Source organism: Callithrix jacchus, chromosome 19, assembly GCF_049354715.1.
Source record: "Callithrix jacchus isolate 240 chromosome 19, calJac240_pri, whole genome shotgun sequence".
Classification (NCBI taxonomy): domain Eukaryota; kingdom Metazoa; phylum Chordata; class Mammalia; order Primates; family Cebidae; genus Callithrix; species Callithrix jacchus.
In genome coordinates, this window is record NC_133520.1 from 25187650 (window position 1) to 25202415 (window position 14766).

Sequence of the window (14766 nt, forward strand, 5' to 3'; positions counted from 1 at the left end):
TTGTTGCTTTTTTTTTTTTTTTGCTTTGTTTTTATTAATTGGATATACAAAGGATAAAGCATATCAAGAAACTATTATTTTTAAGTGTAAAAAATGTGCCAAACAGACACTTATTATTTCTGTTTTATTTGAAACTAAGACTGTAGACCCACAGATTATATTTTAGAATGGTGGAGACTCAATAGATCATCTCCCAACTCTTTATAATAGAGTGAGGAAGCTGAGACCCATCAAGCTTAAGTGGCTTGCTCAAGGTCACACAACCAGTGACTGTCAAACCTTATAATCAGGTCTATTATTATAAGATGGATATGGATTGTGTTAGTGGCACATTTAAACATTTGACGACACTCCAAGCAGGAAATGTTTCCTTATATTTAACATAAATCACTTACTTCCTCTTACTAGATACTTGGAAGAAATGGAGAGCAGCTGGTGCCTGTAATTCCACTTCTCTTATAACTTCATTATTTCTCATCATTTTTAGGAAATTATGAATTTCTAATTAGGAATTAGAAATAATTTAGGAATTACCATTTTTCCTAATCCTCTTCAAAAACACCTTGCACACCAGGATTGCATTTTTTTTTAACCAGAGCAGTATATTTCTAAAGGATGCTTAGTATATGCTTCCCTGGATTGACTACACAATTGCAAGTTTTTTTGGTAAAAATTAAGAATTTTTGATGTGGCAGTAACAGAGCTTTAAACCAAGTGCCAGACCTGCATATCATAGGTTTTCTGTCCATGAAGCTGGCCCTGATAGTTCAAGATATTATTGCCTGATAGTTGCTTTTATAAAGATTATCATGTCAAACTGTATAGTTAAATGTTTTGATATGCCACCGAGAATGATAATTTTTTTGTAAAATAAGATCATTTTCTTTTCTTTCTCTGTTGATGAAGTTACGTTCAGTAACACTGAAGCTCTTACTGAGATTTCTTGAGGGAGAATATTAGAATTGTATAATTCAGAAATAAGCAGTGAATATTCTACTTGGAGTTGTAGTATCTAGAATGCAGGAACCAAGTTAACCAATTGAGGTCAAAAATGTTACTTAGATATTCAGTGTCCACTATATAATTGGATTTGGTCTTGGTCATTTAATTGGTAGGAGAATGTTTGGAGATTAATAATTTTAAATTTAATTTTTAGATTCAAAAAATTTTTAAAGAATATTTAAAATGAGACAGCTTGCATCAGCTAACACTTTTTATATTAATATAAATCACTTACATGGTGATGCAAATGTGTTTTACCAGATATGCTGAATTTCACTAAATGAAATGCTAATACTCTTCTTACACATACGCGAGAATATAATATAATCTGATGTTTGTATATACATACATTTTATATGAAAATTGATTAGCTTTTTGTTACATCTGATTTTTCTATTTGAATAATGTCCGGTACTCATTTCATTTGAATGAATTTTATAAAAGTGGAAATGGTGCTTTTAAAGTAAATAGTATTTGAAGATTTGTAAAGAGCAAAGACTAGCCTATTTCAAAAAAAAAAAAGACTTAAGCAAAATTATGTCCAGGTGATCAGATAACCTGGGTGTTTATTTTTGCCTGTCCATAAATTTTTAGATACTTTATTTTTAACTATAAAAAACTTGTAATTTATTTCATAGCATAAGTATGGTAAAAGTGCCCTGTCACATACTTTTCATTTTCATATAAATATTTATATCAATACCAACTTTTAGATGTATTGGTTACATTATTGCTATATTAAAAACTTACTATATAACAAATATACTTATTTTACTTTTTACATGTTGGCATTCAATTTTTAATCAGAGCTAAACATTTATATAAGGCGGCCTTTTTTAAGGGAAAAAAGGATTTTCAGATAATAATGTTATTTGGCTAGAGAATTAACTTTTAAAAAGATAAGTGTTTATTGGACGTTTTAAGAGAAAGTTGTTCTTTCTTTTTTTAAAATTCTTTGGCTTTATGGAAGTTCCCACTTTGTAGTGCTAATGTACATTTTACCCATAGTAAAAAGAATTCCAATTTTCATTGCCTTTTTGCTGTTCATCCTCTTGTAAGAGATAGCCAACAGTGCCACCCTCAGAACAGACAGGCTTTTCTCATTGTAAGCATTGGTTTTCTAAAAAAAAAAAAAAAAAAAAAAAAAAAAAAAAGATAGGAAAAAAAGAAACTAGAAACCAGAAAAACCTTAACTTAAGGAATGGTTTAAAAACCACATATGTTTAAACAGACACATTAAAAATAATGAGAGATACTAATGGTATAATGGAGCTGCCTTTATTTTATGACAAAAGCAAAGTCATGTTACTCTTCTAAGGCCTATAACTAACTTAGATACTTAATTCTAACCCGGTCATTTTGAGTAGTATTATATTGAATTCAGTTTATTGTCACCATTTTTAACTTGTAAGTGACAGTCTCAAAGAATACAGAAACGTGAAAATAATCAGATCATATTGATCTGGTAGCATCTTCTCTATTGTGCAGTTAGGGGGCAATTTTGAAGTTATACATTTTCTTTTAGATTTGATTTCTTTTTTATAATCATATTTAAAAAGTAAACTGCCAACTACATTATAATTATGATGATTTCAAAATTTGTATTAAAGCATAAAAAATTGTTTTCATGGTCTGATACATACATACATGATATGGTATATTTGTTTTTGAATGAAAAGAAACCTGGTCCGCATCTTCCTGTTGACATCAAACAGTCCTCTGATATGCTAATCCAGCATCAGGGAGAGCACATATACAGGGTTTAGTTGGACTCATTCCAAATCTGAAAGAAAATTATGTGTAAAGAACTGATTTTGCAGCATTGCCCCCTTTGAATGGAAACTGATGTTGACACAGTCTGCAATTAAAAAGACTTAGTATTGAAACATGATATGGGAGGTTTCTAACATTTTAGTAAGACACTGATTTGCTTTTTAATTATCTGGTCATTTAATTCTTATTCATTCTTTGGAGTGTAATGTTACTGGTGTAATAGCTATTGAAATTGCTGATAAATTTATTTCTGTAGTATGTGTTGTAAGAAAGATTAATGTAAGATTATTAGCTTTTCCTTAAGGATTTATCCTTTGGTACATACATTGAGTACATATGAGATAGTAGATAGAATCTTTTGCTAAGTGGGAAGTAGAGATATCAGCAGATTTCCTTGTACTGTTTTGCCATTCAGCCTGCCCTCAGCTGGTCACAGGTGTAAAAATGGAAAGGTAGCTATTTTAGGATATGCTCAAGTATAGTTTCTCCATATTCAATAACAAAAAATCAATTTAGTTGGACTTCTCAAAGTGTCTTTGGATAAATTTCATTAAAGTACATATTAGTACTATTTTAGTATCTATATATATTTTAAAACAGTTAAAACTATCAGAAAATTATATGAAAACCAATTAAAATGCAATATTCATGTTGGTCATTTACGAGTATTGTTAAATGGGAAACCAATTGCATTTTGTTTTTGAAACATAATTTTTATGTATTGAATCATTGTAAGTCTTACGAAGCTAAGGACTTTATCCTGAAAAGAGTATATTTTTAGTATAGTCTTCTAGCAGATTTATTGCAGAAAAAATGAGCATAAAGAAATACCTCTGGTTTTACATTTATTGTAGTATTTGCCCTCTTATGTGCAAGGACCACTCTCCTAAGTAGCCTGTTGGTGCTCTTAGCTTTTTGACTGGGCATTCCTGTAAGGTTTTGCTTCCATGGAGTTTAGTTCGTTCATTTGAAGCAAAGCTTGCATTGTGCAGTAGAAATATTCATGAAAACTTTTTTGTTAAATTTTGTTTATTTATTTAATTTTTAATAAATTGTGATGTTTTAAATCACCAGGGTTGTTCAATATTTAAAAGGAATTCTGTAGTGAAACTTTCTGACAGGAGAATTGTCTTTTAATGAACATAGTTACCTATAGGTATCTAGACTTTTTTATTCTGGCTCTTCTTAAAATGAAATTTGACATCATCCTTTGAGGACAGGAAAGTATTGTATATAGATGTTAATTTTTTGAAATAGAGGGACATCACAAAACATACTGTTATACAGTTTGTCCTAACCTTAGTTATAATAGGAAAAAACTTAAGCCATTATGTCAGATAAAATTCTTGGAATCATTTCAGTATAGAGATCATATGCTTTTTAGTTGATAATAGTAGATAAAATTAGATGTTTTTTTATTTATGTATTTTTGCAAGTCAGAATTCAGTCTTGAAAAATTTTAGTTTTTATAATTCTTATTTTTAATTTTCAAAAAGCATTTTAAGAAGCAAAAGAGGCTAATTCCTGAAAGAACTGTCTGGAAGTACTTTGTTCAGCTCTGCAGTGCATTGGAACACATGCATTCTCGAAGAGTCATGCATAGAGGTAAGATAAAATCATTAAGAACTTTTAATCTTGTTGTAAATGATGTAAGTTCTTCAAAATAAACATCTTCCAGTCATTACATAATACTATACTTTTTCAGGTAATTATTTTCAAATTATAATTATGTTAGAATGTTAAACCTTTAAATAAAATGCTACTTGGTTTTAAATAAGAATGTAAATTAATCTTCTGCTTGACTTTTGAGCGTCTTACTAACCAGTAAGATGCTATTGGTAAAGACAAAACAGCAGTCAGATATATATATAAGGAAGAGTTTTTAGTTTCTTCAAATAATGTATATTATAACCACTTAGATTTTTAATATTCAGTATTAGCTCAGTATTCTTGATTATCAATCAAGTGGTTAAGCAGAGTGTGTTAAGGTTACATCAATAAGTAATTGATCCATTGATACTGAAATGTGAAAAATTTTAATACAATTCATTTATGCAATTAAGATTTTTAAAGCCATCTAAGTAAATAATTATTTGCCTAATATTGTTGTCGTGGTTTTGTATTTTATGCAAATCTATGAAGTTAATCTTTAGTAAGATTTTATTTAAAATTGATATCGAAAGGACATGTGTATTTTGTGCTTTGAATTTCACAACAGGATTCTTGAAAATGGAAAACAAAATGCATTTGAAATAGAAATTAATAATCATGTTCATTTTGCTACATTGATGATTATTCATGTATCAGAGAATTGAGAACTTCTAGGTATTAGGATACATCAGAATTATTCAAAATAAAGTTATTGGTTCATAATTCAGACCTTCATGATTCAAATACATTTTAAATTCTGTCATGAAAAGTAGTTATTATTAATTCCTTCAACGTTTCTAAAATGTCTATCATCTTTTACCTGATCCCTTCATTTATTCACAGATATAAAACCAGCTAATGTGTTCATTACAGCCACTGGGGTGGTAAAACTTGGAGATCTTGGGCTTGGCCGGTTTTTCAGCTCAAAAACCACAGCTGCACATTCTTTAGGTAAGAGACACAATATAATTTCATTTAGTTACTTTGTGTGTGTGTGATTAAAAGGTAAGAGGTGTACCAATTACATGCCAGCTGTTAGATTCTTAATAAAACTTTTAAAAATCATCAGGTCCTGAACAGATGCCAGTAACTCTCTATTAGGTATAAGGGTTCCTCTAATATGACATTTGGATACTACTGGTAACTTGACCTCAGGCAGGCACTGAGTTAAAAATGCTGATAAATCTGGTTTAACTTTGCCATGGAAAAGTCCTTTTATTCTACATTTAATAATAGGTAATATGGTGACTAAGCTGTCCCTTGGAAGAGGACTTTACCTATTTAAAAATACAGTAGTAGACTGTAAACATTTATGTATTAAAATAACAGAGATGGCTGTGAGTATTGTTTAGAAAGAATAGAAATTACTAGAAAGAAATAATTTTTAAATCAAACAACTTAAAATGAATGACAGAGCTTATCTTAAAACTCCTCAAATTGTATTTTCTCCTTGTAAGTCCAGGACTTAGATCAAATGGTGACAATCAGAATTCAGTAAAAGTTATGTTAAAAGTAAGTTGGCTTTAATTTAATGGTGCTCATCTTTGGTGTCATAATTTCATTGAAAGTCATTTTTTTTTATAAAATTGTTTTGAAATATGAAATAAAAACCTTTTAAATGGCCTGATGAGGAATAAGTGAGTTACACTAAACAACAAAATACTGAAATGAGCATCTGAGTTAGTTGACTAGAGTTTTTAAGTTTTTCTGGCTTTGTTACCTAAAGTTCTCTATGTCCTTGAACCTGTCATTGACTTTTTCTGTATTTCTAGAACAGTACCTAAAGCGTAAGTACTCAATTAATATTCACTGAATTACAAAATATTGTATCCTAGTTTCAAGAATGTTGAAAAGATAATGCTTTGCATTTTTAACAGAATTTGAATTTTGTCAAGTATTTTGAGGAAATGAAGTTTCACAGTGATGCTGAGTAACAGTTTTTTCTCCTTTCACTTCACATTTATTTTATAATTTTTCCTGAATAAAGAAACTTGACATGAAATTCCATAAAAAATGCATAAGTCTGCTTAGCACTTTAATAAAACTTTATTTTGGGAAGTTACAATTCATGCAGTACAAAGAGTGGAGGATTTCTGTAGAGAAAACCGTAGGCTGTTCCAAGCCGGTGCCATTTATCACTAGTAGATAACTGTTTTCACTTTTTGTTACTCATCTGAATAGAATAATGTCATAAAAGCTTGCTGTCACTAGTTTAGTTAGAAATGCCAGGCTGCAATTACACACACACACCTGCACATGCCCGTGCTCATGCACATACATGTGTTGTTTACTTGCTGCTTTGCAGACTGTCCCTGAGCCTTCTATAGTAATCCATTCTGAAGGATCCAGCGTTATTGTATGAAATATATCTTAACCAGTTTGTTTAGTTTGCCTGATACTGTCTCTTGCAAAAGTTCTAAACAGAATTTACGAACATATATGCATCTCCAGATTGAGGTGATGTGCTAGTCAAAATTACATGATAGAGTAAAATTAATTTTAATAGATTTAATAATTCACTATGAATTTCTAATACCAATTTTTTCAAAATCAACTCATTTAGGGTCATGTGGTTATATATATTATATATATACATTATGTATATTTATGCAATATATGTTATCTATAATATGTATCTAATACACACATATATATATAATGTGCGTGTGTGTGTATATATATATATACACACACACGCACATTATAAATAAAATACGTGGTCATGCCCATAATTACTAAGCATTTTATGACATACCTGAAATATAGCAGTGAAAAAATAGAAATGAGACTGTTTTCTTAACATATGAATTAGTAGACAAATAATTTTTTCACAAGTTTTTTTTGTTTTACGTATTATTTTGAGAAAAAAAGTCTCCTGAAAATAAGAAAATTTCCTTTATCCCTGCTTGTCTTCTCTGTGAACTGAAGATTTTAATAGTTTAAAACTAAAATTCACTAAGCACAGTCCATTGAATGCTGAGAATTAAAATTTGGATTCTAGTCTACTAAGGCTCTTTGGATCCCATAAAAATCCTACTTGGAAGAGTCCAGAAAAACTCTCTGCTAACATACAATATATATAGAAATCCTGACAGACATTCTTGATGACACGTTGACCCTAATTTTGCTTACAGAACACATGATAGAACTATAGATTTTATTGTATGTTAATTCATGTTTTAATTTTACTGAGGATACAGTGTGTAGGGAATGATTCATCCATAGATCAGGTCTAAATTTCAGTGAAATTATAAATAAATGAGATCTGTATGTAGTTTATAAGGAAAAATCTGAATAAGTTTAAACAAAGTTTGTCCTAGAGCCAAATTTCTTTTAACTTTGGAAAGGAGGTATTTTCAAGAATTTAATTTTAAAATGCAAAGATACGTAAGGTTTTAAAAAACATCTTATGCATTTATATTTTTAAAATATATTTTAGTTGAAAAATCAAATTAAGATGTGATTTTAACTTTAATTCATTAATAGGCCTACGCCCTATCGAAACTATTTTGTATTTAACAGTTCTTAAGAGATTGGAAAGTCTTTGCATTTTCAGTTGTCTCTTCATTTTGTGTCTTATGTTTGTATCTTTTGATTCCCTGACAAATCAACATACAATAGAACATGTAGTTCTGTCTTATCTTCTGTAAGGAAATAAAGTTCTATAGATGGCCACATTTTCAGTCACTTTTCAGAACCAGTAGTAATTCCTTGAATACAAAGATTAAAAATTACAGATAGTAAATCTCATGTTGCTGGATGTTCAAACTATGTTCAGATCTTCAAAACTGAAAAATGTCCTAACAGGCCTTAACTTCTTTTTCTGCTTCCTCTCTGCTACCACCACATATATTGTCTCAAAATATCTCTACTTTCCTTTCCCTCATCCTTACTCGGTAATTACTTCACATTTGGACTAGGAGATACCCTCTTTTGTTTCTGATATTCTTCATAATCCATTCTGAATGTTTCTACTAGAGTTATCTTCCTCAAAGACATTATCTGATTGTGTTACTTCCCTCAAAATCCTCCTTGGTTCCCTGTTGCCTGAAGAATATCATGTGAAGTCTTTTGCCTGGCATTCAGAGCCCTTAACAGTTTGGTGTCCTCTAACTTTCCAATCTGATTATTGACTATATCTCCCACTCGTGATGTGCCAGCATGTTTTCCCTGTTGCTTACTTTGAGAAATAGCATGATGTTTTGGAAAGAATCAAGAACGCTGGGATTTGCCTGCTCTGTAGGACCTTGATCAAGCCATTTATTAACTTTTCTAAAACTCAGTGTCTGTATTTATAAAAATAGAAATGCAGGTAATAACCAACCTGTGTTGTTCCTTAACTCCTAATCAGTCCCTGACCAAATAGTATAATGAATGCAAAAGTATTTTCTTAATACTGTAATAAACCATATTCAGTGGCTTATGGTGGTGGTGAAGTGGTGAAGATACAGAAAAAGAAACGGGGAGGTGGAGAAGTTCTTCATGTACAGTTTATTTATTTTGCCTGAACTGACCGATTCAAAAAATGGCTTTCATACCTATTATATGCAGGTGCTATTCTAGAGAAAAGGAATGTAGGCTGAGCAAGACAAGTCCGTGTCCTCAGGGAGCTTACATTGTGGTGGGAGGAAATAGATAATAAACAAAAAACTAAGATGAATTATTAGTGATGTGATAGAAAATGGCCAGTTGGGGAACTAATTTGGAAAGAGTGAGGTGGAGCAAGGCCCCTTTGGGAGGTGATATTTGAACTGACATGCAAAGGATGCAAAAGGGACAGCTATGAAATAATATCACAGGCAGACTGAAGAGCATTCCACACAAAGGGTGGATATAGGATAAGCTCTGTCTGCAGAAGGTTTGCTGGAACTTGGTGAAGGAAAGGCAGGGTTGGATATAGGAGGAATTCACATTTTATTCTAAGTGTGGTGGCAAGCTTTTACAAGATTAAATGTAATGAGGAGAGTGACGTGATCTGGGTTGAAGGCAGCAGCCATGAACCTCCTTCATCTTCTTTGGGCTAAGCATGCCCAGCATAGTCTCCTGTGTTCAGGGTCTTGTGTGTCCTGCGAGTCTGCATCTTTTCCTCTCAGAGTGTCCCTTAGTATGTGCTACCCAGAACCGAACAGAGTTACACCACATCAGAACTCGTTAGCCCATAGAACAGAAGGTTTGCACTGCCTGTGACCTGTGATCGAGACAGTCGTTTGGTTTTTTTGGTCCCTTTTCCTCCTTCCACCGTCACTTTTGTTTTTACATGAAGTTATGTTAAGGAAGATTTTCCTTTGTTGCTTTTGTATTAATTTGGATGGAGGTGTGGCTAGGGAGACTAATTGTAGGATATTATTTATATATCCTTATGAATTTTGCCTTGTTTTATTATTTGTTAATCTTATAAAAACATATGTTAAGAAACTTACCTATGTCTACATCTTTAAAATTTATCATGAGGGCACAACTCTCTCTTAAGCTTTCTAATAAGACAGGTCAGTGGCTTTCAAATTTCTTGACAATGATTCAACTGCATTACATTCTGATATTGTCTGTTCTGTTTTATTTCACTAGATATCACACTGGTTACAACCCACTAAATTGATTTCACAACTCATTAGTGGGTTTTATGACCCGCAATTTGGAAAGTATTGATTAAGTTCTGCAGTGTCTTCATGCTGTTTCATTTACTTAAAGGCTAATTCACATTTTCTTCCTATTTTTAGACATTCTCCTGACTTGTTATCTGGCCGGTTGAATTGGTCAATCATAAATTACTCATTTATACTGCTCCTTGTTCTTCCAGAGGGATATAATAACTTGCATCATAGTTCTTTACAGTCTGCAAATCATTCAACTCTCTAAAATCCTTACACATACATGTCAGCTATGCACATGAGCTGTTCCTGTTTTGAAGTTGAGAAAATGAAGCAGAGAAAGGTAAACAGCTAGAAGATAGTGAGTTAGGTCTGTGGCTTCCTAGTCTGGGTTTGCTCTCCCATCACGTCTGTTTTTTCATTATGTCAGTACCTTGTGGCATTTTTTTTTCTTACTATATACTGTTTTCTGATTTGTTGTTATTAGATCCAGAATTACTATATTCAGCTTTGTTACACTGCTTAGGAGCCTACATATGAAGACATAGCTCTCTCTCTCCTAGAATTGACCGCTGTTGCTGCTCCAAGATTCAGAAATAAACAGGAAATAGGCCTCTAGGATATCAAAGTCTGTCTTCATGGCTGTCTGTCTGCCAGTAACTTTAGCCAATATTTCTAACGAAGTGGCTATTTTAGACTGAAAGAAAACATTTCACCAAAACTTGTGAAATTGGAACATGGTAATTAAGTACTAAATTTTCTCATATCACAAGAGGCGGAATATACTTTTGGTATATTTCTATTTCTTAATTTACTCTGAAGTCTCCTTTCAGCAAATATAAATATTCTGACCCAGAGAAAACTTGCCAAGAGATCAAGTATCTTAATCATTGACTATTTAAACATATAAACAGAATACCAGAACAATTTTTATGTATTCCAAACATATATTATTTCTAGTCAAATCATATCAGGCTTTCCTTATTTTCTGTGATAGTGACCCGGAAGAATCCTCTATAGCTACTAAATATTAACAGTAACAGCAGCAGTGAATACGAATACTGTCTAGCATTTAAAAATTTTCAAGCATTTTAGAGCATGTTTTCTCCTCTGCTCCTTAGTGTTGTGGGTACAGTAAGTGTTACAGATTAGGAAACTGAGATCACTCTATTTAAATCTGAGCCTGACTCCCCTCCCCCACCCCCCACCTTCACTCCCACTCTATCTCCAGGATTCCTAAACCTTACCCTGTTTTCATTTTTCTTTTTTTCCCTAGGACATGTTATCTTCTGACATGCCGTGTAATTTACTTATGCTTCATATGTATTGTCTCTGCCAGCTAAAATGTAAGCTTTATGAGGACAGAGATCGTTGTGTATTTGGTTCCCTCATGTATTCTAGATATCTAGAAGAGAGAATTGCTCATAATAGATACTCAGCAAATATTGACTAAATGAGTGAAGCTTAGAGACAGACTATGCACATAAAGGGTGAATTTAACTAAATATATCAGTAAGTATAGGTTAGATGATGCTGCCATAAAAAAAATACAAAAAACCTCAATTTCTTGGCACTGAAGTATGTTACAGTCTTTTGTCACCCAAAGTGACTGATAGCCCTATGTTGGTCTTTAGGGTAGCTGCTGTCTCTTCATGTGGTGACTTGGCATTCCAGGCTGCTTCAGTCGTGTGTTATCTTCATATCGACATACGTTTTTGTGATCCCATGAGGGGAAGGGAGCATGGAGAATCATTTACGGTTCTTAATTAAGCCCTTCTGCTTGAATGTAACACAGATTACTTCCATTCATGTTTCATTGGCCAAAACAGGTCTCATGGCAATGACTGTCTCAAGGGGACAGGGAAATGTAATTCTCCTGTTTGTCCAGGAAGAGGAGAATCAGAAATAATGAATGTGAGTGTTGTCCGTGGCTTTGAGATAGAGGAAAAATACCTGATTTTGTTTTTTTTTGATGCTGTTTGTATCCTTTTTCTTATTTGTTTTTGTGACATATTTGTAGCTGTTGCAACCAAAGAGTAATTAACTCTCTTAATGGGAATGGGTGGTAGTGGTGAATGAAGAGTGAGCCATATGTAGCCTCAGGGAATTTATATCTTTCTAAATTGGAAAATTCTGAGCAGAGAGATTATCTTTAAATCCAGAATGATTCATGAAGTTCACTGGAGTATTGATCCCTGGTGACTTTTCTCTGGATCAATAATCTGCAGTTATCCCTGTTGGACTCGATTTTGATAAGGGCCTTATTTTGGTGAATTTAAAACATTTATGATAAAAATTGTTACATATCAAGCTTCAAATGCTCATATGGACTAAGTGCCATGCAGCACATTAACTGATTTCTATTCTACATCTCTTGCAGATAGATATGATTATCAGTTTAGATTTGTACCAGTTAGTGACCAAGCCAGAGTTAATTTAAATTACAAAGGGCTATAATTATAACCCTTATACGTTACATTGTTAACCATATTATTCTTCTTATGGCAAATATATTGCCTTCTCCTGCCCTTCCACCCCCGACAATGAAAGAGGACTTTTAAAAAAAGAGAAAAGACGGTGCCACCATCTATCCCAAAATGATCCAGTGAGCTTTTAGAAGTCAAACATTGTTTTGAACCATACACATTTTTCTCTTAATCCCCTCAGTCCTTAGTAATTCTTGGTGTGAGGTAGGTCCATACCACATTGAATTGAGTGTTTCACTCTCCCACGCAATGCATGAATCATTAACACATTTGTGTTTATTTTTGATTGTTGCCCTAACACATTATGAAAAACTTAGTGGCTTAATACAACAGAAATGTATTATTTTTCAGTTCTGTTGGTCGGAAGTCCAGTATGACTCTAACCAGGCTAACATTAAGGTATCTGTAGAATTGCAGGACTTCTGGAGGTTCAGTCCATTTCTTGTCTATTCAGGTTATTGGCAGAATTCAGTCTTTTGGTGTTGTAGGGCTGAGGTCTTTGTTTCCTCACTGGCTGTCAGCTGAGGGCCATTCCCAGCTTCTAGAGGCTGCCCTCATTCCTTGGCTCCTGGCTTCCTTCTTCCCTTTTGACAGTTAGCAGTGGTGGAGAGAATCCCTCTCACACTTTGAAACTCCCTTGCCCCTTCTGTTACATCTCTTACTGATGATCTAGGGTAGTCTTTCTATTATAAAGCCCTCAGCTCTTATGGGGGCAAAGTCTCTTGCCACTACCATAACATAAACAGGTGTAACCCAAGAGGCGAAGATCATGGAGGCAAAATTCCCGCCTGTGACGTCGTTTTAATAGACGCGACAGCTGGGGAGATATTCATATCCTCCTCTAAAGCCTGATTAGGTGAAATTGTTTAAAAGCTAGAAGTTCCAAAGTTAGAGGAAGTTTACATTTGCTGAAAATAAATATTTTCTTTTTTGAAGAGATATTTTGGTGTTAAATTTTCACATTTTTATTATAGGTTTTTGTAGGTACTTTATTGTATTATAATTTACATTTACTTTTCAAGGGAGAAAATGCCACACTTGATTTAATATAAATTTATAAACAAATCATTTTCTTTCATTGTTAGCTTATCGGCAATTTTTAAAAAAATTATTAGCAGAGTTTTTGTATTCTTCAAGGGACCTCTCACCTTAACTAACAATCATGCTTCTCAGAGGCTTACTCTGCCATGGACTTGAATATAGGAGGGGATAAAAAGTAATTTTAACAAAACTTAATTAGGATAATTAATCTGTTAAAAAACCTAAACACGATATTTACTCCAAAGGGGCCTGTAGGTAATTAATGATAGCTATCTGCTATTCAGGAAAATCTATTTACAACAAAATTGTATTTATTAATATATACAATGAAGGGTTTCACATCTGACTGCTTGTTCTAGAGAAAGGAGAAAAACAAATGAAAACACTTAAATTAATAACATATTGACATGACATTTTAATTGCTTTTATAATGTCTCCCAGAAAAAGAAAGTTTTCTCTTTGCATGTTTGTGTATGAATTTACTTGTATGTGCTTGTTGTACATCCTAAAAATGAGATAGATTTTTGCTTAAAAAAAAAAAGCTAACTAAAACTCTGTTATTGATCCTTGTGCTAAGCAAATATTTGAAATCCCCTGGGAGGAAATTATGTTCTTGTTTTTGTTTTTCTTATAGGATTGCTTGAACTCCTGTTTACCTTTTGCAGTGAGACAAATGGTTCTTTGATTTTGTGATATTGCCAGCAGAGTAAATGCATGGCCATCATTCAAGCTAGGTATCAGAATTTTCACACTAGAGTCTCTTGAGTGTACAATTCATGTTCCCCACACTATTTCCAAGTGTGATATATCCTCTGATTTCAACTTAGAAAATTAGTGTTCTTGAACCAGGCATTAAAACAGTTTCATTTTTGGTGCCAGGTGCCACCTGTGGTCACATGTTTGTTTTTCCCACACCTTTCCTAGCACCTCTCGATAGATCTTTGTTTGGTTTATACCCCTTCGTTGTTCAGGGTGGTTTAGAGCTGTAAAGGCAGCATATGTTCAGTCAGTACTATAGGCTGCTTTCACTGATTTATTTTTAACTTTCAGTCCCTTCTTGACTTAAGTAATTGCTCTGGTACAAAGCTGATATCTAATTTTAAACTGTGCACGTTTAACCTCCCACTCACCCTAACAAGTATTTGTTTAAATCAGTGTAGCTGCAGAGTAGCATAATTTTCACATGTGGCCCATTGAACCTGGACCCTTATTCCTGGTTTTTCATA

General features: G+C 32.9%; 1 protein-coding gene across 11 annotated transcripts in view; it reads left to right on the plus strand.

Moving 5' to 3' along the window:
- The window catches only part of NEK7 (NIMA related kinase 7), a 151703-nt gene that overhangs the window by 108322 nt on the left and 28615 nt on the right, over positions 1 to 14766 (plus strand). For all 11 annotated transcript variants that reach the window (XM_054248271.2, XM_017966515.4, XM_054248269.2 and 8 more), the window contains 2 exons: positions 4272 to 4380; positions 5269 to 5376. In XM_054248271.2, the coding sequence (XP_054104246.1) occupies positions 4272 to 4380; positions 5269 to 5376 (217 nt within the window). The remainder of the gene's footprint in view (positions 1 to 4271; positions 4381 to 5268; positions 5377 to 14766) is intronic.